The sequence below is a fragment of the Anguilla anguilla genome, chromosome 6, assembly GCF_013347855.1.
Source record: "Anguilla anguilla isolate fAngAng1 chromosome 6, fAngAng1.pri, whole genome shotgun sequence".
In the NCBI taxonomy this organism is placed as follows: Eukaryota; Metazoa; Chordata; class Actinopteri; order Anguilliformes; family Anguillidae; genus Anguilla; species Anguilla anguilla.
The window spans coordinates 30736321-30760919 of NC_049206.1; the positions used below are offsets into that span (position 1 = coordinate 30736321).

Genomic DNA, 24599 nt, shown 5'->3' on the forward strand with positions numbered 1-24599 from the left:
CCTCTCAAAGCAATGGTTTGGAAAACACGTGGCCTAGTTTGGCGAGTTCTTCCAGAGAATGTATGGTGCTAAAAATTGAAAACTGATGGAAAAATACACATTCATCTAATTCACTGAAGCTGAAAAACAATTCTGGCAAGCTGTCCCATCCAAAAAAACTTTTTTTTCCTGACATCACCATTTAATAATGGTGAAACATTGACACCTCGTTCTATGGCAGTATTTTTCCACTGAAATATCTCATTATTAAAGTGGGAAAGAAAAGGTTGTAGATGTACTGTGGATACACAAACATAAGCAAAATTTTATTTTCCTTTATACTGCAATGGTGGCCAGAGGCACAATTCCATAAATTCACCTTTGCTGTGATTCATTGGTTCTGATGCCTTCCTAGTGGGAACTCAAATAAATATTACACATAGTTTTCAGTATAGACTAGTTGTTTTGATGTTTTTATTTTAGATACATTTTTCCAAAATGCAAATGAGTGAAGATCAGCTGTTTTGGTTAAATCCATTATATGTTTTTGTAAAGAGTAAAATATAATTTTTATTAAAAATATTCAGGCTTTTCGTTCTGTTAATTAGGTTACAGTATGAGAATCACTGTGATGTGGTACAAAATGAATGCAATAAGAATGAATATAGCTCTCACATGCAACAGTTCTGCTTTAATCTGCATTGCTCTAATTTGAACTGTTTTGTGGTTTAGATGGTTCCTGCTGACCCAGTACAGACTCTTTAATGTGGCTAAATACAATAAACCTCAACCTGTCAGAACATGGGAAGCTGACTGTGTAAACATCCTCATTCATGTGGTTAGAACAAATCCACCATATGGATAGCATTGACCGTACAATGAGCACTGTGCTTTCAGTCATTGGAAATTAACTGAAAGGGTTAGGGTTGTGCATTTGAAGTCAAGAATACAACAGAATACATGGTAAGCATGTGCATCATGTCCACAAACTGAGCGACAGTAATGGCTAAGGAGCGAATGAATACCATTGCCTTTTCTGTGGTTTGATGGTTTTGAGGGTTATTCATGGTGTTTGACTGTCTGAAGAGTCTTGGAATTCTTAGTGCTCTGTTAATTCCTCATTGGCTGTTACATTCTTGTCTGCACAGGAAAGCCAAGCTGGAGAAGGAGCGCCAATGGAAGGAGAAGTTGAAGAAGGATGAAGAAGAGCGCCAGAGGAGGCTGCAGGAGGAACGAGAGGCCAAGCAGAGGGAGGAGGAGGCACGGGAGACTCAGGCACGCCTCCGGGCTGCCCTGGAGCGGGCAGAGCAGGAACGTAGATTGGCAGAAGAGGAGGAGCGGCGAAGGAAGGAGGAGGCCGAGCGAAGGGAAGAGGAGAGGAGGAGGGAAGAAGAGAGGAGGGCAGAGGAGCAGAGAAAGCAGGAGGAGCAGAGGCTGGAGGAGGAGAGGCAGCGGGAGGAGCGTAGGATGGCAGAGGAGGAAAGAAAGAGGCTAGAAGAGGAGAGGAAGAGGCTAGAGGAGGAGAGAAAGAGGCTAGAAGAGGAGCGGCGGGAAGAGGAAAGGAGGCGTGAGCGAGAGGAGGAGGAGAGGCGCAAGCAGCGTGCACAAGAGGCAGCCATCCGGGATGCTGAGGAGCGGAAGAGGCAGGAGGAGGAGAGAAAGAAACGGGAGGAGGAGAGGAGGAGACAGGAAGAGGAGAAGCGGAGACATCGAGAAGAGGAAAGGAGGAAACAGGAAGAAGAGAGAAGACACCAAGAAGAGGAGAAGAGGAAGCAAGAAGAAAAGAGGAGACAGGAAGAGGAGAGGAAGAGAAAGCAGCAGGAAGAGGAAGCAGCCAGGCAGCAGAAACCTCAACAACAACAACAGCACCAGAACAGTGCCAAAGCAGAAATTCATGAAAAACTCTCTGCCATTTTCAATCGCCTAGAGGACAGAAAAGGTGACAATAACTCATTGTCTTAATTAAAACACAGTATAAGGGCCAAGCAACCTAAAGCATAAGTGCTGTACATTAGAACAGCTCTCAGACTGGTCTGCTGGGGAAAATTCTAAAATGTTTAAATTAGTTTAGCTGAAACTTGATATCAACTTAGGGTTTCCAAACCTTAGGATCATTACTGTAACTATCAAACCTCAATTTGAAGAAATAGATTACATAGATTGTAAATAGATTCAATTAAAGTGTCCGAGATGTATAAAAACTCCAAATTTAGTTAGTACTCTAGGAGCAGGTAACATACAGCCGGGTGATAAAAATTTAAACCCGTCAGTCCAAAATCTCCCGTAGGTGTTCAATTAGGTTGAGATCAGGTGACTGCAAAGGCTATAGCATATGAGTCACTTCATTTTCATGCTCATCAAACCATTCAGTGACCCCTCATGCTCTGTGGATGGGGGCATTGTCATCTTGGAAGAGACTACTCTCATCAGAATAGAAATTTTTCATCATAGGATAAACGTGCTCTCAGAATAACTCGGTAATGATTTGCAGTGACCCTTCCCTCTAGGGGACAAGTGGATCCAAACCATGCCAGGAAAATGCCCCCCAGAGCATAACAGAGCCACCGGTCCCCTCATTGTAGGGGTCAATCAATCGGGACTGTACCGTTCTCTTGGTGTACACCACACATGCACTAGCCCACTTATCGAGAATGTGGTGGAGGATGACTCATCTGGCCATATCACTTTTTCCACATCTCTGTAGACCAGTACCTATGGTTTTTGTACCACTGAACTCAAAAATGTGCATTCGTCTTTGTAATGAGGTGTTTATGCACTGCAACACTGTAATATCCCTCTCTATGTACAGTCAGGTCGATAAGTATTTGGACAGTGACACAATTTTCATCATTTTGGTTCTGTATGCCACCACAATGGATTTGAAATGAAACAATCAAGATGTGATTTAAGTGTAGACTTTCAGCTTTAATTTAAGGGTTTTGTCAAAAATATTGTATGAACAATGTAAGAATTACAACCATTTTCATACATAGCCCCCCCCCCCCCACACACAATTTTAGGGGCTCAAAAGTAATTGGACAAATTAACATAATCATAAATGCAGTTAAACAGTGACGCACATAAATCTCATGTAATATTTCAGTAATGCTGGAGAAGCAGTGCAGTGACACAGCTGTGAATTTTTATTTCAGCCGGTCTGCGGCCCGTCACTTCGGCACACAGGAAGTCTGCAGCTCTGACCACCTACAGAGCTCTCTACCCTTTTGTAGCCAGAAACACAGATGAACTAACCTTCGAGGCTGATGACCTGATAGAGGTACAGGACATACTCCCATACTGTGATTTTATGTTTGTGTATGTAGCTCTGGACTTGCATAGCTAGTTTAGCAGGTATCTCATCCATTAAAGAGAGCAATGCAATCAGCGTGCTAGACTGCAGTATGTTAAAGCAGTACTGCTGTGTATATGGAAAGAACATTGGGAGTTCAGTGCCCTTTGCCTTTTCCAAAGCGTGAGCTCCTTGAGCAGGCCAAAGCCCAGTCCTCATCAACAGAGTGCTTAACAAATTAAATGGCTGTTTCCATAACGAGTTATGAGTTGGTTGAACTGGTTCATTGTGTCTTTAATTCTGAGCTCAATATTTGAATCTCCACACCTTTCAGCAAACATTCTGAAACTAATTCACGGAATGGAATTTCTTATGAATATTTTTAAAAACCATTTCCACAGCCATTGGCCGTTTGATTTGAAATGGCCTCTCTGTTGCATCTGATTTCCATTCCCCTGATGACACGCAGGTGGATGAGATGACTGAGGGGGAGCCAGGATGGCTGTATGGAAGTCGCCAGGGAAAGATGGGCTGGTTCCCTGCAAGCTACGTGGAGCAACAGGCCAAACCAGAAAATTCGCCTACTGCCAAACATGCCTTAACTTCCCAGTCAGTGCCAGGCGCAGGGTCCTCCAGGTGCAAGGTCTTTAGTACTTCAAGCCCTGTCCCACGGACCAGTTTTTGAGGGCAGATAAGACTCGGTAGTTCTGTAGCAGTAACATGCCCTCTGTCCATTTTAACCATTGATTAAAAAAAACCTATCTGTTCTTTGTGACTAAATTTTTATGTAATTTTGCTTTTTAATGTCAGTCATCAGTCTCTCCTTTTTTGAGTACCTGTACTTCAGTTTGTTTGCTTTGGTCTTTTCCTTCAGAAAATGTACTTGCTTCTTAATAATTCTTTTATTGTTTCTTTTTCTCATTGTGAAGTGCACTGGGTGCCATATATGAAAAGAACTATACTAATACTACCAGTACTAGTAATACTATTATTATTATTATTATTATTATTATTATTATTAATAATAATAATAATAATAATAATAATAATAATGTATTTCTTTTCCCCTCCAGCAGACTGGAGACAGAGGGGAGTGAAGCCTCCACAGGGCAGTGTGTCCCCAGCAATGTGGGACAGAACTCTGCCTTCACACCCACCCACGCCCCAGCCTCAGTCACCACAGAGCATGGGCAGGTAGGCATGCTGGGATATGTGTAGATGTGACTTCCACTCCACTGCTGATTCTTGAGTCTCTAACAGGGAATTCTGAGGGCCACATCAAACCACTGGTACAGAGGGGAGTAGGAAAGTACAGTCACCAGAGTCTGACATCACTTGTCTGTAAGACTCTATTTATCTCTTGATTCCATTGGATGAAATCTGTACTGCTGTGCTGTTGGTGTACAAAGGCATGTTGTGGACCATAATGCCACTATTGCCAACATTGCCTCTCCACATTGAATTAGATACTTACAAATTTTACACTTTCAACTAATGTTATATTTACTGCTGTGTCCTGTTTATTGTTCACTATATGTGCATTTAAGGACCATATCTGCCTGTATTGCTCCTAGTGCAAGTTGTTTTTGAAACTGATCGTTAAAACCAGTGCAGAGATGCTGGACTCAAGTCCTGGAGTATTAAATTGTCCACAATGGGCTGGGATTCCTGGCAGTTGATTTAATCTAGGATGGCAGTGTAGTATAGTGGTGAGGGAACTAGGCTTGTAACTCAGAGGCTACAGTTGCAGTTCCAAGGTCAGTTCAGATTGCGGTGTTTTACATGCATGTATGAAGGTATCCCATCACTTCAGTAACTATCCTGCTTTATAAGTGGATTGTGTGTTAAACTAGAAAGGTTACAATTCCTGAAGGAATTGTGTGGGCTTGCTTCAAATTCCAACTGGCACTGTCCTCAAATCAAGCCTCAATGCATTTCAATGAGCGTGCATAGCTCAGAAGAAGCACAAAACTGTCCAGACCCACAGGGCACCGTAGCGTTACACATACAGCCGGGGATCAGCAATTAGCAATTATTCCAGGGATTAGTCATATCCTAAAAGTGTCATGAGTAAAACTTGGCTAACTATATAGCTAGCTAGCTATGGCATGTCCTCACCTCTGTAACGTTATTTGTTGTCCTCCGTGTGTCCATACATCGGTGGTTGTAGCGTCCGTGTGTCCATACATGTGTATCGGTGGTTGTAGCTGTGTGTTATTAGCTCCTACTCATGCGTGCAGGATAGCATCCGTACGCGGGTTGTAGCTGTGTGTCCGTAGCTCCTACTCATGAGTGCAGGATAGCATTCGTACGCGCTAACTAGGTTAACTAAAGTAGGCGAAACGCAAACATGTTAGGGTTAGCTAAAGTAATGTTAGGCAATAAAGCTGTGCTTAAAAATGTGCCGTTGGACGTACTAAACGTCCGTGTTTAACGAAGTGAAAAAAGAGACTGGGTCACGAGGCTAGTGAGTGAGTGACCACCTGTGCATGCATCCTACTAAACGTCCCACTAAACGTCTATATTGACTCTCTATGGAGCGACCACAAAAAAAGTTAAATATTTCAAAAAGTTTTGAATATTTCAAAAATCTGAGCAACAATGTCAGGAACTAGCCAGTCATTTTGGTGTAAAAAGTTTGAATGCAAAAACTGTAGGACTAGTAAGAGCTAGAAAAATTGGGTGGAAAGTGCAGATAATAAGAAACATGAAAGATATCAAGAGTGGGCTTGCCGGAAGCAAGCCCACTAACAAAAATGCAATCTCTATAAGTATGTCACCCTAAATCAGAGTGGTTGCTGAGTACCAAAATGTAAATCTTTCGAGTTCAATGGCTGTCTCTCTCTCTCTCTTAGGTTATGGGGAAAGTCCAGGCCCAAGCACTGTGCTCCTGGACAGCCAAGACAGACATCCACCTGAATTTCTCCAAGGATGACATCATCACGGTGCTGGAGCAGCAGGAGAACTGGTGGCTGGGAGAACTCAACGGGGTTCAGGGCTGGTTCCCCAAAACTTACGTCACGCTGATGACTGGATCCGATTCCAGTACAGAGTAAAGACAACCCCTCACTTTTAATGTGAACAACAATATGGCCTGTGGCTAGCACTGAAGCTAGTTATATTACTAAGCAGTTTAGCCAACTTTATCTTACATTTTCGTGTGTAAGCATGTAAAAGTCAACAGGAATTTGTACGTATACTAAAACTATTGAAAATTTGTGCTTCATACAGTGTTACCTGCAAATAAAACATAAAAGCTTTTAGCTGACCACATACGCAGACACTCGCTCTCAGCTCACTTAGCTTGTTGCTAGTATTCCAGCAAAGCTTGCTACCAAGCAAGAGGTCTTGTGCCTGCTAATCCCACTGACTGGCAGCTGGTATTGCACTGGCTAACAGAGAGACAAAAATATTCTTGCAGTAATATGTATCTCATGAAAAACATGTTTTTCAAAGTACAAGAATGGGAAGTTAGTCATACACAAGGTAGCTAACGTTAAACACGCTGAAAATGCCCAGAATGGAGTGGAACTGTCCCAGAATGATTTTACAGATGCAAAAGCAATAGTTTAAATGTATTTTTAGTTAGCCAGGAAGCCAGTGTACTGAGTTTAGAGATTTGCTGCAGTTGGAGGGGGGAATTTAAACTGGGTCTCTCAGTTAACTGTTTGATATAAAGAAAGGCCACAACAAAATGGGTTTGCCAAAACAGCTAAAGACCAGATCCCTGATATTTATCTTTCAGAAAGCTAATATGCAATTAAAAAAAAAAAGGTTGCAAAGAGATTCCAATTACCTATAGTTTGATGCTTAATTAATTTATAAAGGGTTATTGCAACAAAATGATTACATGCCTGTAAATAATAAGGTGACTGAAATGTATTTCTAGGGTCCAAACAATTAAGATGGATCCCGATTCTTTAGATGTAATTTCCATCACTTTCAAAATTACAAACATTTCAGACTTTTTCTTGTTCATATCTCAGAAATTTTAATGAGTTTACTTTTTCTGTATCAATTTCAGGGCAATATATTCCTCTGTAGATGGATTTGACACAGCAGACACTGGCCAGCAAGAAGGTAAGACATGAAGTGACGGGCCAGGCTCAAAGTCGTATTTGTAAATACTTCATGCTTACAGTAAAATATCATCCTTTAATTTTTGATCAATCTTCTTATTTGAGTAAATTTCCAATTATGGAACCAACTTGATACTTATTATTGCACTTATTAAATTCTTCAAACTTGCAGTTAGCTGGCAAAAGAACATTTTATTGTTCAGTTTAACTTAATTTTAATTATTGTACATTTATGCTACATTAGATGTAATATTTGGAAGTGTAAAAGCTGTTTGGTGATTTCTTGATGCTGTCTCCACCCTTAATCTTATTATTATTCTTATTATTCCTGTCAACACTGGCTTTTAATAATCCCCTACCAGCAACCAACATTGTCCTTGAAATACAACCTGCCATCAGAACCAATTTACCCTTGTCTTTGTGTTGTATTCCTCTGAGCATGTGACACACTGGTGTGTATTAAGTGTTGAGATCCTCCTTCGTTTATTTATTCTGTCTAATCGGAGTATGTGACACACTGTTATGTATAAAGTGCAGCGATCCTCACTAATATATTCACTTTTTCCAATCAGAGTATGTGGCCCTGTACACCTATAACAGCCCTGAGCCTGGAGACCTGACCTTCAATGAGGGGGACACCATCCTGGTGACGGAGAGAGAGGGGGAGTGGTGGAGGGGCAGTATCGGGGAGAGGAGCGGACTCTTCCCCTCTAACTACGTCAGGCCAAAGGAGACTGATGTAAACGCAATGTATATTCAGAGACTTCAGAGAGAAGTTTTCAGCAACAGGTGGCCACTGTTCCCTTGATGAGACTATAGCTCATTCCTGTTTATCTCTTTGCCTCAGGCCTCAGACAACACTGGCAAAGCTGGAACTCTCAGCAAAAAGCCAGGTAAGAACCGCTAGAATGGGTGATCCCACTGCTGACACACCACAGCTTCACACTGCGACAACAGTGATACGGAGCAGAACACACACATTGATGTACTCCAGTGTTAGATAGAAATGCATTTATATTAATAGTCTGAATCTTAAGTTAACTGATGCCCCTCTGGGATTGGCTGTCAGTGATTGCCCAGGTGACAGCTCCCTACACGGCCACGGGTACGGAGCAGCTGAGCCTCACTCCTGGACAGGTCATCCTCATTCTCGCCAAGAACCCCACCGGCTGGTGGCAGGGGGAACTGCAGGTCAGTGAGTTTAGTAGCAGGGGTCATTAATTTTGGTCAAATACCAGTCCTGGAGGGCTGGGCTGACATTTTAGTGGATGTTAATTAATTTGCTTACTGGTTTAAATCTGGAGCACACAGGTGAGTTGATTTTCCATCCAAAAATTATTTTGGTTTAAATAAGAATTTGCCCATTTCTGTTCTGTGATCATTCTTGATAGAGTAAACCTCAGTAACCTGGTGGTCCCTTGGATATGAACAGTGTGGAGGTGTCTAATGTTCCCTTTTTGCAGGCAAGGGGTAAAAAGCGGCAGAAGGGATGGTTCCCAGCCTCTCACGTCAAAGTCTTAGGCCCCAACAGTGGGAAGTCCACACCAGCTCCTGTCCCGAGTAAGTGGCATGCCCCACAACCCTACGAGCGGCCATTTAGATCACATTAAAAAAACCTTATGCTCTGCATATCTCCCCCCTCACTCCACCCCTCCAGTCTGCCAGGTCATCGCCATGTATGACTACAAGGCAGCCAATGAAGATGAGATGAGCTTCTCCAAGGGTCAGCTGATCAACGTGCTGGAGAAGGATGATGCCGATTGGTGGAAAGGAGAGCTCAATGGTGTCACAGGCCTATTCCCCACCAACTACATCAAGATGACCACAGAGTCTGACCCCAGCCAGCAGTGTAAGTGAAACTCCGTCACTGTAGCTTCTGCCATTCTTTCTGCCACTGGCAATTATCAAGCAACACGTAAGTCAACAAAGCCAAGCCCACAGAGGTTATGGCTAATTTATATTAATGAAATTTTAAAATGGGGTTTTCTGCAAAGTAAGTTTGAATGAATCCATTTTATGTTTATTCTCAGTGGACCTGGTCCTGGGGCAGAGTAAAGTGCTTCGTTATTCTCTACAGTGCACACCAGCACTGCTTAGTGGAAAGAAATGCAGATGCAACTACATGAAAGCATACTAATAAAATAATAACCAAGGAACAATGTACATTAAAAAACTATAAAACCAAATGGTGCAATGCAGGGCATTACTGAAAATTTGATCAAACAAACTACTTTATACTTTTCCAAACATACATTATACCTTTCCAAAAATTTTCTGTTACACATGGTGAGAACACTGTAGACCTTGTTGTGATAGAACATACTCACATTTTGGTTGTGCTCCCAAATGAGCTGAGGTGGTCTCCCCCTAGGATCGCTTATTAATGCCATCTCTTTCCTTCCTTCTTTCCATCTCCCTCCTCATGCTCTTTTTCCTTTAATTTCTTTCCTTTATTCTTTACCCCCCTCTGTCCCTTCATCTCTTGTCATTTTTCTGTAGGATGGTGGCATAGCCTCCTCCTCTTCTCCTACTCAGAGACCCACTTTCCTGCTAGGGGGCAGGACGCAGCCCCAGACACCTGCCGTGGGCCCTGCCTTTTATTAACGCACGCTCGCTTGATAGGCTGCTCGCCTGGCTGAGCTCTCTGGGTTTCTCCTCATCTCACTTAGTTTTGTGTTGTCTTTCTGTACTCACACTTATTATCTGCACTTACAACTCCATGTACCTGAGTGAGCATTGTTACCTGTCTAACCTGAGGAAGCCTAGGGTAGTTTGCAGAAGGTTGTCAAGAAGGGTCTGTCGCTGGCCTAACAGGGTATGTAGTTTGAGCCCCCGTACCCTTTTGACTATCATTTATAATGTGTAATGTACTGTTTAAAATTGGTGCCCACAGCAGAGAGGCTACTCTAGATCAACATCATCAAATTTCTTTTTACCCCAGCAACAGGACAGCCCTTGACTCAAGAGTCCTGCTGTCACTGTAGTGGAACAAATAATATTCTTGTGCTACCTCCCTCTTCTACCAAGTGCCTGAAAAAATGAAAAGGAATTGGATATAAAAATTTCAGCCACTCCTTAGAGAGAAATGAATGTAAATAAAAGTCTTTCTCAATTTAACAATATTAAAGAAAGTCTTTTATCATCTTTCTGGTGACGAGTAGTGTGTTGCATTCCATCTGTTATTTAGAAAACATTTTGTTTTGAACACAGTTTTGAAATAGACATTTTTTACTTGGATTCATTTTTAAGTAAACAGGAAAATAAAGTTTAAAAGCATCAAGCGCCAAGTAGAAATGATTCACAAGTTTAAATTCCTATCTAGTTTCTCGTTCCATTTCATTTCCGCAATGTGATAAAAAATGGTGGGCGGAGAGGAGTACTAATAAGGATACAGGTGGAGTGACCAGTATGGATAGAGTAGAAATATTTATTCTTTCGGACAAAAGTTCTACAAAGACAACAAAATAAAGATGGAAAGTTAAAGATGGCAGAAAGCTGAAAGATGAAACATCTGTCTGAGAGTGGCTGAGATTCTTACATCCTGTGTCTGCAGTAGACCCAGTTGGATTAGCTTCCTTTTAGCAGTTGTTTCTGTGCAGTTGCTTGGCAGTATAGGATAGTGGGTCTTTCTGTGAAATCTCACTCCTTTCAGCCTTGCCTCTAATTCTTTCTTTACACACTTTCACTCTTGTGATAGACTTTCCCTTTTGCTTCATTAATTTTTTCCGAGGGGGGAGCTCAGTCACATAAAAACCCACTATCTTTAACCCCTGTCCTGCTACAGTAGTACTACTGATTGGTATGATCTTCACTGTACTGGCTGCATCGCGGGCCAGCAGACCTGGGTCAAATACATATTTGTTTTGGATTCAAATACTTTTCTGTGCTCTATTGATCTTGCCTGGTGTAATTGAGCCTGCCAATATGACCTTTTTGAGAGTATTTTTTTGGTTCCAATCAGACCTGGGTCAAATACGTATTTGTTTTGGATTCAAATACTTTTCTGTGCTCTGTTGATCTTTTCTGGTGTAATTGAGCCTGCCAATATGACCAGAATGCGGGGTTTGCACTTTTTGAGAGTATTTAATTGGTTCCAATACACCGGACAAGATCAGTAAAACGTAGAAAAGTATTTGAATCGAAAACAAATACGTATTTGACCCAGGTCTGCAGGCCATATTGGGCGATATAAATCAGTCTGACCTATGAAAATATATTCTGATTAATAGAATGTTATTTTGGGATGCAATTTAATGTGGGATGTATGTGCAGTTATATGGCATATGCATCTTTTTGGGGGTAGTCAAGTATTTTAGGGTAGCCTCTTTGCAGATTTTTGCTGTGACAAATGCTCTTTAAAGTGTGTTTTGGAGTATGCCAATGCATTTTACTGTATATGCTGCCTTACATTGGTTTTCAATAACGGTTTATCTTGAGTAAATTATGCAAAAGATCATTTAAAAAAGAATGCTTGTGTTACCATTTTGTTTCTATTGATCTGCATTAATTGTGAACATAGACTACAATAGTACAGTAAAATTCTTCAATTAATTACCTTCCCTTTTCATATGTGAGATCAACAAATACTTGCCCAGGATATGTCAATCCCATACAATTAAATTAAAACAAAACTATTTCAGTAACACTTCAAAATGTCACCTAATTCATTCATTTTTTAAAAAGTTTTGCAGTACATCTGGTCTTTGACACATACCTAATAAGACTTTTTTCAATCCGGTTTTATCCTGTTGACCCTGATTTATCCTCACAAATTACTATTCTCCAATCTGGCGCTAAATCTGCGCTGGTTCTCAAACTTGGTCCTGGGGGACCCCTATGTATGCTGGTTTTCAATTCCAATTGCAATCCCAGAATTGTGACAAACTGTTCTTTTTTCATTATTTGAGAGATTTTTTTCCCCCTTAAGCCTCATTATGTCAGAAAGAGCTATGCTTGTCATGAAGAATGATAGTCCCATATTCACATTTTGCTTACCGTGCTACGGTGGTGCAGTGGGTAGCACTGTCACCTCACAGCAAGAAGGTCATGGATTTGAATCTCGGCTTGGGGCCTTTCTATGTTCTCCCCGTGTCCACGTGGGTTTCCTCTGGGTATTCCGGTTTCCTCCCACAGTCCAAAGACATACAGGTAGACTCTAAATTGCCCACCTGTATAAGTGTGAGAGTGAATAGTGTGTGTGCCCAGCGATAGATTGGCGGCCTGTCCAGGGGGTATTCCTGCCTCTCGCCCAATGCACGCTGGGATAGGCTCCAGCACCCCCTGCGACCCTGCTCAGGAATTAAATTAAGTGGGTATAGATAATGGATGGATGGAGCTGAGGTGAACCAATAGGGTCCTAGTGAAAGTGTGGATAATTGCATGCTAAAACTATCCATTTGGTAGATAGTGAAAAAATCAAAGACAAAGCAAAGATAAAGAGCCAAACCTAGGGAAAAATTATGTAAGAATTTAAACAATTGTACAGCAACCTTAATTTAGCAAGAGATTTGCCATCACAAAAACCAGCATACACAAGGGTCCTCCAGGACCGAATCTGAGAACCACCACGCATATAGAACTAACATCAAAACGGAAAAAGGTTCTTTAATATTAAAGGTATCAGAAATTTGTTGTTTCTCTTTTATTGTAAATAATAGTGTATTGATCCCAGACTTATTCATGCAAGAGTCTCTCAAATGTAATATAATATATTTTGAAATCAGCCTTTCCCTTAATTATTAACCATTTATTCTAACTTGTTCAAACAAAAGTAGTAAAGGGACTTGAAAACCCTTGCAGTTGTATCCAGTGAAAACATACACTGACAGCCCTGTCCTTGTGATGGTACTGTAGTGTATTGAATAGTCCTTGCTTCCTGCTGTTATAGATTTTTTTTGACCTTATAAAAACTTTATCTCTGTGTACAATGACTTCCCAAAAGAACCTTCAAAGATTATTTTTTTATATTCTTCTGCCTGAAGAGAATGTCAAGGCATTGTTGGTGTCTGGGGTTACCACAGGTCATACCACAGAGAAAAATTGAAGGTTGCAAGGATTTAGTGATCTAACTTGCATTAGAGCAGGGCAAGAAAAGGATCAGCATGACCCTCGTTTTAGAGGGCGCTTTCTAGAACCCAAATCCTTTACAAACATGCATGGGTTGCTTTATATGCAGAGCCTTCAAATTCTTAGACCATTTCATTTCATATACTATGACTGAGACTTTCTCAAAGCCATATATAATCAAATTCATTAAATTAAATTAAATTCATTAATTTAAATTTATACCTTTGCACTGTATAAAATAGTACAAAATTAGATAAGCTGATATAGCAGTCCCTTTCTCTAAAGACAGCAAGAGTAAAAGAAAAAAAAGTAAAAGTTTATCAATGGTAGATCTAAAACAAATGCTTAACTGTAGTTGTATGATCCTGAGTACAGGCAACAGAGCTTAAACTGTTAAAAGAATTAAAATTACTACTACAAAGTTGTACATTTGTTATTAGATTATATAATTGGTTTGGCTGCTATATTGCTTACATTCACAGTACAGTAGTGTACTGTACTTCATTGACAGTACTGTACACATTTGCATTGTTTATACCAAGTTGCTATTTGCTGATGTCTTGATGGCATGAGTGTTTTTGGTGACTCAATTTCTTACAATTATCACATGATCGGATTCTATGCAATTAGCCTGATGCCAGTTTTTTGTGTTCGGAAAAGTCCTTTTCTGAGTTTGCTAGCTTGCCTTATTTGATTTCTTTCAGATGTAGTTCTAAATCTGTTATTATCAAATTATTAAAAAATGTGCCTCATTATATACTGTAAGTAGGGACACCAGTTTGTCTCCTCTTGTTTTCTCGCATGGTACTTCAGTCCTCCGCTAGCTATAGGTTGCAAGATCTTCTTTATCAACCTCCTTTTCAAACAGTTATCAATGATTGACTGCGATGTTTACGAGCGACACTCACGTGTTAAATTCAGTTTGATTACTTTCTACCATGGATATGCTGCCATATGTGTTGCACATGATAGTTATTTTAGAAGCAGTGGGAAATGCCCACAGAGAGCATATTACATGCAGTTATATAACATTTTACTTGCACTAAAAAGTAAAATAATAAAAATTAATTAATGGTTCAACTATTTAACTGATCATAGACTTTAGGCAGAATCAGGTGCCTTAGTGCTGGGCTAAAAGAAAAACCTGCGCCCATAGCAGCCCTTTTCAGAAAAGATTGGACACTGATTTGCATGGTTGCATTGTTCTTTTTACTAAAGTGACACTCAATCCTGGTCCTGGAGAGCCGCAAAGTCTGCTGGTTTTTGTTTTTTCCTTAAGATCAGCGACCAATTCATACCCAGGTGACCTGAGGCAACTGTGAAATCAACTGCTTTAACTGATCCAATGCTGTACTACTCAAGTGCTGAGTGAAAATGCACTTCTCCAGGACCATGAGTGTGGACCACTGATTCAGAGACATGCTATTCGTAGCATATCAGCTTCCACCCATGTTCACTCTCCTACCTGACTTTCCCTGTATCAGATCAACTAATTCTTCTTAGAAATGTCTCAATTAGAAATTAAATTGTATGATTGACTGTGCTGTTGGAGTGCATATAGGGACCCCTGGAGGATAACCATTGAAATATTTTTTGAAATAAGTTTAAGTCCCTGCAAGTCACATGGTGGAGACAAACTGGTCACCCTAACTATAAGTAAATGTATATAGATTGCAAAAATAAAGTTTTGGTTTGAAAATAACTGACCTTCTCTTATTCAGTGTTTACTATGTGGGACACCATGGGAGGGCCTTGTGTGGGTAGTTGGTGTATTTAGAGGAATAACCTTCATGTTTGCTAAACACCAGTAGAACAGTCAACATGACAGTCACCATGTGACACTGAGGACAAATGAATCCCTCCAATTTTTGTGTTTAGTGACTTCCTAAGTTCGTAACATTTATACACACTACATTAATCATGGCCCTGAACTTTACTATACCATCCTTGTCCAGACAATTGAATTACTTCAGCTTAGGCACAGTAAATGTTTAATTAGATTCAGTTTCCAAATTTTGTATGCTTTTTAAGGGAGCCCTATACATGTATGTATATGTGTGTGTGTGTGTGTGTGTGTGTGTTAATGTTGTAATTTAGAGCTATATATGTTTTAAGACATTTCATGAATCTCTTGAATGAGAATTGTTGAGCAGCGTGTCCTGCTACATTGGCATGTATGACATCAATCAGAACTATTTTGACAATAATAGATTTTACTATAAGTATTGTATAAGCAAATAGCAAGCACAGATTACATTGTACCAAGCTAGTGATTGAGGGGGGGGGGGTGAGCTTAGAGGGAGAAAAGAGGCTTCGGTTTTTGAAGCGTTGGGACAGGGTGGATGAATATGGGCTCCAGTGTGCTCCTGGACCAGGGTGAAGCTGGGGCCTCCCTTGCTAGGTAAGGATTTTTCTTTCAGCATTTCAGAGTGCTCTCATTCACAAGTGTTTGTGTGTGTAGTGTGCATGTGCTCAGATTAACACCATCTAATGGCAGATAGGTAGTGATATACACTGTCTAACAGAGGCTATGGCTACATTTTCGGAACAGCTCTGTGCAGCAGTTGCCGAACCTTCTCAGCCCCAAAAAAAAAGAAAGGGTTTCTGGGTGTTTCCATGAAAGCACGTGACTATGGGATCTCTCTCACGGTGATGATGCTGGCTGTCCCACCTTTAGGGTGCGCTGACCTGCTGAGCCTGGACACCATGAGTCCACTGGAGCGGAAGAGGCAGGGCTACATCCATGAGCTGATCGAGACTGAGGACCGCTACATGGGCGACCTGCAGCTTGTACTGGAGGTATGGGGCAACCCGGTCTGGGATTCAGTCCACACTTGTCCTTTGTCATGAACAATGATGTCATAACTGTCCTTAATATCAGTCATGAACCTTGACTCAGTCAAAAATTAAATGCATGTTCATGCTTTTCAAATTCAGTAGTCACAGAACTGAACAGACCAATGTATTTGTACTACAAATAACACTTGAATTTATTTATGTAGAAATGCTTGAATCCAGCCACCAGTTGCAATTGTCAGTTATGGTTGTTATAATTAGGGGTCCAAGCAGTGAAGCTGGTGGAACCCTATTGTATCTGTTAGGATTATTATTATTAGGGGTCCAAGCAGCGAAGCTGGTGGAACCCTATTGTATTTGTTAGGATTATTATTAGGGGTCCAAGCAGCGAAGCTGGTGGAACCCTATTGTATTTGTTAGGATTATTATTATTAGGGGTCCAAGCAGCAAAGCTGGTGGAACCCTATTGTATCTGTTAGGATTATTAGGGGTCCAAGCAGTGAAGCTGGTGGAACCCTATTGTTTTTGTTAGGATTATTAGGGGTCCAAGCAGCGAAGCTGGTGGAACCCTATTGTATCTGTTTGGATTATTATTAGGGGTCCAAGCAGCGAAGCTGGTGGAACCCTATTGTATCTGTTCGGATTATTATGAGGGGTCCAAGCAGCAAAGCTGGTGGAACCCTATTGTATCTGTTAGGATTATTGTTCTTATTTTTCTCCGCTAAAAGTGTCTGAGGCTCAGCAACCATAAGTCCTAGAGCAACCACATTTGGCAGGTGGGTTCCTATGGCCTCCCACTACTCAGGCACTAAAAATCACCTATGTCGGCCAGATGGTGGCGCTATAACAAAGGGTTATGCGTTTAAGGCCATAACTCCGACACCATACGTTAGATCAACACAAAACTTCATCGACCTGTGCATCTGAACGTGCTCTACAACTTTTTAGTTGGGGCGTGGCAGTTTTCTCCGCTGAAATGTCTGAGGCTCAGCAACCATAAGTTGTAGACCAACCAAATTTAGTAGGTGGGTTCCTATGGCCCCCCACTACTCAGGCACGAAAAATCACCTATGTCGGCTAGATGGTGGCGCTATAACAAAGGGTCATACTTTAAAAGGTCATAACTCCCACACCGTAAGTCAGATCAACACAAAACTTAATCGACCGATGCATATAAATGTGATCTACAACTTTGCCATTGGGACCACGTATGTCCGCCATATTGTTTTCCCGCCATTTGGACTTTATTATTAGGTGGGGTGCGGAAGAGCTGGATCTCCAAATCTAAATGTTACGACATCTAGTAAACTTTTTTACGGCAAGCCACATCCATGGCGACGCAAGTAATCCGACACTGTAGGGTCTAGTTTTTATCTGTGAGGGGAGAGTCTGAACGTCGGGGAGGCAATAGAAGACAGTGCCAGCCAGAATGCATGCTAGGCTACCAAAAGTGTTTTAGTAAAAGCTTTTTGAGAGGATGAATAATTACTTTTCTTGAGCCTGGATCCATTTGAAGACAGTATCGGGTGAGTTTGTTTAGTCATTGAATCTGTCATTATGCAAAGAAATAGCTAAACCATTTCATTGATAGAGTTTCTGTGCAAATGCGCGAAAACACGCTCGTATAATAAAACAATGACGATAATATATATATAGTCCGCTTCGTTCCGTTGCTACCATAACATAACACACTATCTTGTGTCTACAGCTGCAGTTTCTAGCTGCAATTACTAATATTGAATATAAACAAAAGACGCAATTTATGCTGTACTCTGCCCATGTCTAAATAAATAATACGTTACGGTAAAGATTTGGCAGGATGAATCATTACTTTCCTTTGGCATGGATCCATTTGAAGACAATATCGGATGAGTTCGTTCAGTCTTTAAATCTGTCATTATGGTGAGAAATAGCTAAACCATTTTATTTATAGGTTCTGAGTTTCTGTGCAAACGCGCGAAAACACGCTGGTATAAAGAAACAATGACGGTAGCCTAATACATACATAGTCCGCTTCGTTCCGTTGCTACCATAACATAACGACCTACAGCTGCAGTTTCTCACTGCAAGTACTAATATTGAATATAAACAAAAGACACAATTTATGCTGTAGTCTGCCAATGTCTAAATAAATAATACGGTCCATTTGAAGACAATATCGGGTGAGTTCGTTTAGTCTTTAAATCCGTCATTATGCTGAGAGAAATCGTATTCTCAATTTAATCTCTACATTGGCTGTAAGCTTAGGGTTGTAACTAGGTAGTTGTTTCGTAGGTGACTTAACTCGTCTTAACTATTGCTTGTATTTTTGCATAGACTGCGTTGTTGCTGTTCTTGTTTGTGTTAGTGTTAATCAGTTTAACCTACAGGGTCCAAGTTGAATTATGCGGTTGTTCCCTGCACTTGGAACGGTAGGCTACTGCCCTCTAGGGTTTTCAACACACTTGTTCCTGGTTATGGTTAAACACTTTGTTGTACGTCGCTCTGGATAGGAGCGTCTGCCAAATGCCTGTAATGTAATGTAATGCAATATTCCGTAGCAACAAGATAAACCCGACATTAGCCCTAAAATATGCCAATACAGCAGTGACAACGCTGCTCACTGAATAACGAAATAAACAAGACAATTTTTTTTTTAAAGGAGTACCATGGTGGTTGAACGTGACACTTCCCAGTTGTCTTCAGGCAACAACAAAACAAATGTGCATAATTTTTTTATTCTTCAGTCATTTCAATGTACTTTAAAACGTATTTTTCTAAGCCTAAATTTCCCACTATAAAAATTCACCCGAACCGTCTGGGCGTGGTAATGAGAACCGTCAGTTAGCTATGATTGACAGACCGTGCCCCGTTACCATAGCTACCCCCATGATATGCTCTCTCTTTGGGAGACTGAATTTTCACAAGCTAGCTAGCTTAGCAGTATATCAAGTATCGATAGATAGCTAAGGTAAGGACGTTGACTTATATCCAATTATAATTTTTGCTATCTAGCTAGCCAAGTTAAGATAAAAGCACAACTATAACGTCCTCATAAAAGCAAACTAGCAAGCTAACGTTATCGATAACATTGCCTTATGAAAGCAAACCTCCTAGCTAGCTAACGTTAGCTAGCTAGCTAAATGAATATAACCAGAAATAATCTAAAGGCACTCTAATATAAGTGAACCTAACGTTAGTCAAATATTTGCATTGTCTGAACAGCAGGACGGTGTGCCCTGTCAGATTTCTTTACGGGGTGTGGAAATGGGAGTGGTTACTGTATTCGTGACGTAGCAAAATGACAACTTTCTCAACCGGTTGAAAATAGGACGATGAATTTAAAACGCATATTTCTCAAAAAATACAGAACGGACATATTTAATACTTTGCTCATTGTGTTTCTTCAATGCCTATTGTGCAAATAGCACATAAAACCGAGAAAGTGTGAAAATCACCATGGTACTCCTTTAATTATACCATGTCATTCTACAGTCAATATCTGGGACTAAACATTATATAAATATACAATCTTACCATCGGTTTTACGCGTAGAGATGTCCCTTTTGCGAATGAGTGTTCATATATTGTCTTGGACAATCCGTTTGTGATTCCTGTTGCTTACGGCATTGTCGCCGTTTTTAGTACAATTTGGCTTGATTGACAGTTCATTTATTCAGTAGGTGAGAGTATAAGCTTTCTAACGATGTATAACATGTCTGATTTTGCATTTGGAATAGCGTTTTATAGTTCAGCGTAACGGAACATTTTCTTATCGCATTCACTTGCGCATTCACTGTGGCGTAGCATTAAAGACGATGCACCTAACGAAACGTTGTCAACGATTTTCATAATTTCTTGGAGAGTACTATTATTATTGAGGACTTCGGGGCATAGCTAAGCCATTTCTTTGCTGATAGACCAATCTGACATCGTTTTCTGACGCAAAACAGAAGCGGATAGGACTTTGTCATTGATTTTCTGTCTCTATACTAGCCTACTAAACACAGATAAAATGTCATGTTGCTATGTAAGTATTACTGCTCAAAATATTTCGGTTATATACGTTCTTTTTGAAATTGGGTGTCTTTAAATAGGTTAGTGGTATTATATAATGTGGATATTTCACACTGCAATGTAAGCGTTACTGTAGTTTTTGTGACCCACGGAACAGTGATGACTAGAGTGATCACACGCTGGTAGGCTATAATAAAACAATGACGGTAAATATAGTCTATATATGTAGTCCGCTTCATTCCGTTGCTACCATAAAATAACAAACTTTCTTGTGTCTACAGCTGCAGTTTCTCGCTGCAATTACTATTGAATATAAACAAAAGACGCAAATCCTGTAGTCTGCCAATGTCTAAATAAATAATAAGGTATTCTTCGCGCAGCACGCATGCTTGCAGGGATGTCGAGTTGATTTTTCGTTTTTTGTTTCGGTTTTTTAATGTCGTATTTCTTAGGCTATACGAAATATGTATTATTATCGTATCTGTCTCTGAGGCGCTCTGAAATGTGCATTCTCTGCTAAACTGAGCAATGGATTGGAATATGTGTCTGACGTAGAGTTGCACGGTATTCCGAAACTTCAGCACTTTTTCGGTAGTTTTGTGTCAAATGTAAAAGCCAGGGGAAATTGTCTCCCGCATTACTGATTGAGAGGATGAAAAGTGTAATTTGTCAGAATCTTCGCTAGAAGGCAGTAGCAACTAAGGTTGCCAAGTGAGGTGACTTGCGCTTGTGCACTCAGCTCCTTGATACAGCGCAAGCTTTGACTCAGTTCACTTCAGGAGCAATAGGTGTTCCAATTTGGAAATATTTTATTATAGATAGATGCTGTATTGTTATTAAAATATGCTGTTTTTAAATCTATTTAAAGGTGAAAGACCTGTTTTAAAGATTATTTACTTTACAACTGTTTAATTTTTTTTATATATTTAACATATTTTTCTATTGTTCAGTGTTGTAACACTATAGGCCTATGCATATTAATATGTTGAAGAGGCTTCAACTTAAAGGTTGTTAATGAACCAGGTTGTTAATAAACCATGAATTCGAAAATGAGGTCAACCCTTGTGGACATTACGTTTCTGATCTATTAAGGTCATTTCAGTATCGTTAGGTACCGAGTATCGAATTAGCATCGTTTAAGTTTCAAGTATCATTACAGTATTGAGTATCGTAATACTAAACCTGGTATCAGTATCAAAGTCAAAATTTTGATAGGCGTCACACTAGTGTTGTCACGATTTTTTAGTTGCGGCGCAGAAACACTGCAGCTGTGCAGACACGCCGGACCATCTAAGTGTTACGACATGCCATCTAAGTGATACGACATAGTAAAGGCCTTTACGGGAAGCGGCCAGGACATATCCATGGCGACGTAACTAAGTTATCCGACAGCGTCTCTTAGCACAAAATTGGCCATGAGTCATCAATATTTCATACGATCATCATGATATTCAGTAGATATGTTGGGTGAAGGCATATGATCATGAGAACAAAGCCATTTTAAAATCGCTCCATAGGGGGCGCGATGGTGCCAATGCTTGGACCCCTCCCAACGCCGCTTGCGGCTTTAATTAAAAGTGTTGCTGTTAGTCTTGTGGTAAGAGGTGGTCTCATTACATTAAAACTTCCTGAGGTGATGTTGGTGTTTACATTTTCCTGGATATTCGATCAGCATTTATGACTGTGAGAGTATTCGATTTTGTAATGGGCTACAGTGGTTTTAGGGGAAGGGGCTGAATTGCTTGGTGCTTTTTATTTTCCTTTACTAATGCACCCCTGGTACTGTAATGTTTTTGTTGTTTGTATTCTTCAGGTCTTTTATAAGCCCATGTCTGAGTCGGGTCGTCTGACCGAGGCAGAGCTAAATATGATATTCGTCAACTGGAAGGAGCTCATTATGTCCAACACCAAGCTGCACAAGTACGTGAACCTGAAGGCCTCTCTCCACTAACATCCCAAGGAACCAAACCAAGACATTTACTGCCCCCAGTCAGTTGTAAACTGCATCTCGGATGCTGTCAACAGCAGCAATGTTATTGTTATGTTAGCAGGAGCAGTGGCTTTACTAGTGTTGAATCTTTTGTCCATAAAATTTACAGTTATGCATATGTCATGAAGGTATTTATACTTTTATTTAGCAGTATGTAAGAAAACCTCTGGGAAATAAATGGGAAATAAATGTTCCCTTACATTTGTATAGAGACAGAGAACCATTAACACAACTTTATGACTGATGCATATTAGAATGATAGATTCTGGTAGTGGCAGGAATTGGTTGCCAGGGGCATTGATTTTGAGTGCGTGTTCTTGTGCATGTGTGTTTGTGCGTGCGTGCGTTCATGCATTTGTGTTTGTGTGTGTGGTAGAGCCTTGCGGGTGAGGAAGAAGACCGGTGGTGAGAGAATGCCTGTGCAGATGATTGGAGATATCCTGGCCTCTGAGCTCTCCCACATGCAGGCCTACATCCGCTTCTGTAGCTGCCAGCTCAATGGCGCTGCCCTGCTGCAGCTCAAGACTGACCAGGAGCCAGAATTCAAGGACTTTCTCAAGGTGAGGGAAGAGGGATTCCTCCAATTAGAGACAGCTGGGAAAAAAGACCAGAGGCAGGCAGATATCAGTGGAATGAATATATGATGTGTTTGAATAGATTCATGTCATACAATTATGATGTACTATGAGCTTCAAAATGATCAGGGAGAGAATAAGTCATTAAAAAAATGTGCAGTATGCTTGAACAAGGCAACCTTGTTGGTGCAGCTGTTGACTCATAACTGACTCCTCCCTCCCCCTGTCCCTCTGTCCCTCTCACCCCCTATCTCTCTCTCTCTCTCTCTGTCCATCTCTCACTCTGACTCTCTTCCTGTCTTTTTCCCTTCACAGAAAATTGCCACTGATCACCGATGCAAAGGCATGCCTCTGTCCAGCTTCCTACTCAAACCCATGCAAAGGATCACCCGCTACCCTCTCCTCATCAAGAATGTATGTCTGAACTCAGGGTTAAGCTATTAACTGAAGCAATTAACCAAGAAAACACAAATTAGCTGCAGCTCCCACCACAGAATTTGTCTTCTGAAAGTAAATCTCTACTGGACAAAGTTCTATCAGTGGTTTGGACATTTGCATATCTGCTGCTAATGGTCATTGAGAAAGTCATCAATGCAGCATCAGAAGTATTGATACGCATACTGTATATCTCTGAGTGATAACTTCTGGCATAAACATCAGATTTGAACAAGAAAAAACTGTTCTCTCACTCTAGATCCTGGAGTGCACCCCTGAGACACACATAGACAATGGGCAGCTAAGAGAGGCCTTGGAGAGGGCAGAAGAGCTCTGTTCGCAGGTGAACGAGGGCGTGCGGGAGAAGGAGAACTCGGACCGACTGGAGTGGATCCAGGCTCATGTGCAGTGTGAGGGCGTGATCGAGGTAAGTGGCCCAAGTGGAATCCCAACACAAGCCACTGGCGAAAGGAACTGAAGGCTTTGTCTGGTACTTTTCTAGTTCTGTCATTGGAAGCAGTGGTGGAAATTTTTTGAAGGTAAATGTAAAACAAACAGAATGCTCTATTTCCTAGATTATTTTTGTTCTTATGTTAAATTAGAATCCTCATAAGGATGAAAAAATGTCTCTGAATATTTCAAATCACAACAGTGGAAATTCCATTTTGAAAGGAAGACATGGCTATCTGCCAAGATGTAGCTGACAATGGACTTTTCCTTGAGAGCACAGAAATGTTCAGACAATAATGTAAGTTTAAACACAAGGAAGAGGGTCCAGTCCAGCTAATCTTAGGAATGTTTGTTAACCAGCAGTGGAATGTCGGCTTAAGGATTCAAGCACGTCAACAGAAGGACGTTTCAATAAGCATCATTTAACACAGCCCCTTCAGTGCTGGCATTGACAGCTCTAGTCCTAGAGTGATAATGATAATTTGGGGTTTTACAAAAAAATTGATTAACCGCTTTGCACAAATGCCCAATCTTTGACCATTTAGGCGGTACCTTATTTAAAGTTTCTTAACTCCAGATGTGAGCATCACAGAGACTTGAAAAAATGGCTTAAATGAAGCAGGACCCTTGTACCATTTACAATACTAGATTAATTTATATTCATAATTATGGAAGAAATAAAGTGCCACAAATGCAATTGTCTAGGCAATTTGCTCTTTTTTAGTATGCAATGAAATTCTGAGAGATCCCATATGTAAAACAGGTTAAACTATGTCCTCGATCAAAAACCCCTTGACCACAAGTGCGTAAAATCTAAGAATGGATATGCAGAACTACTAAAGATCTATGAAGCAAAAAGTAAGCAGTGTACCCAGAGTCTCCAAATCTATCCAAAATGTCTAAATTATGCATTGCTGTAAATCACAATATAATCATGTTCACTA

General features: G+C 40.6%; 1 protein-coding gene across 6 annotated transcripts in view; it reads left to right on the top strand.

Annotated features, from left to right (window-relative positions):
• The window catches only part of itsn2b (intersectin 2b), a 140102-nt gene that overhangs the window by 105344 nt on the left and 10159 nt on the right, over positions 1-24599 (top strand). For 4 of the 6 annotated variants that reach the window (XM_035422487.1, XM_035422486.1, XM_035422490.1 and 1 more), the window contains 16 exons: positions 1128-1918; positions 3132-3256; positions 3738-3904; positions 4342-4462; positions 6124-6320; positions 7293-7348; positions 7920-8086; positions 8195-8240; positions 8417-8538; positions 8811-8907; positions 9005-9196; positions 16091-16212; positions 22019-22125; positions 22572-22755; positions 23086-23184; positions 23465-23632. In XM_035422487.1, coding sequence (XP_035278378.1) covers positions 1128-1918; positions 3132-3256; positions 3738-3904; positions 4342-4462; positions 6124-6320; positions 7293-7348; positions 7920-8086; positions 8195-8240; positions 8417-8538; positions 8811-8907; positions 9005-9196; positions 16091-16212; positions 22019-22125; positions 22572-22755; positions 23086-23184; positions 23465-23632 — 2761 coding nt within the window. Of the gene's footprint in view, positions 1-1127; positions 1919-3131; positions 3257-3737; positions 3905-4341; positions 4463-6123; positions 6321-7292; positions 7349-7919; positions 8087-8194; positions 8241-8416; positions 8539-8810; positions 8908-9004; positions 9197-9846; positions 11285-16090; positions 16213-22018; positions 22126-22571; positions 22756-23085; positions 23185-23464; positions 23633-24599 lie in introns of those variants that run through there. The other 2 variants (XM_035422488.1, XM_035422491.1) reach the window with 2 other exon arrangements.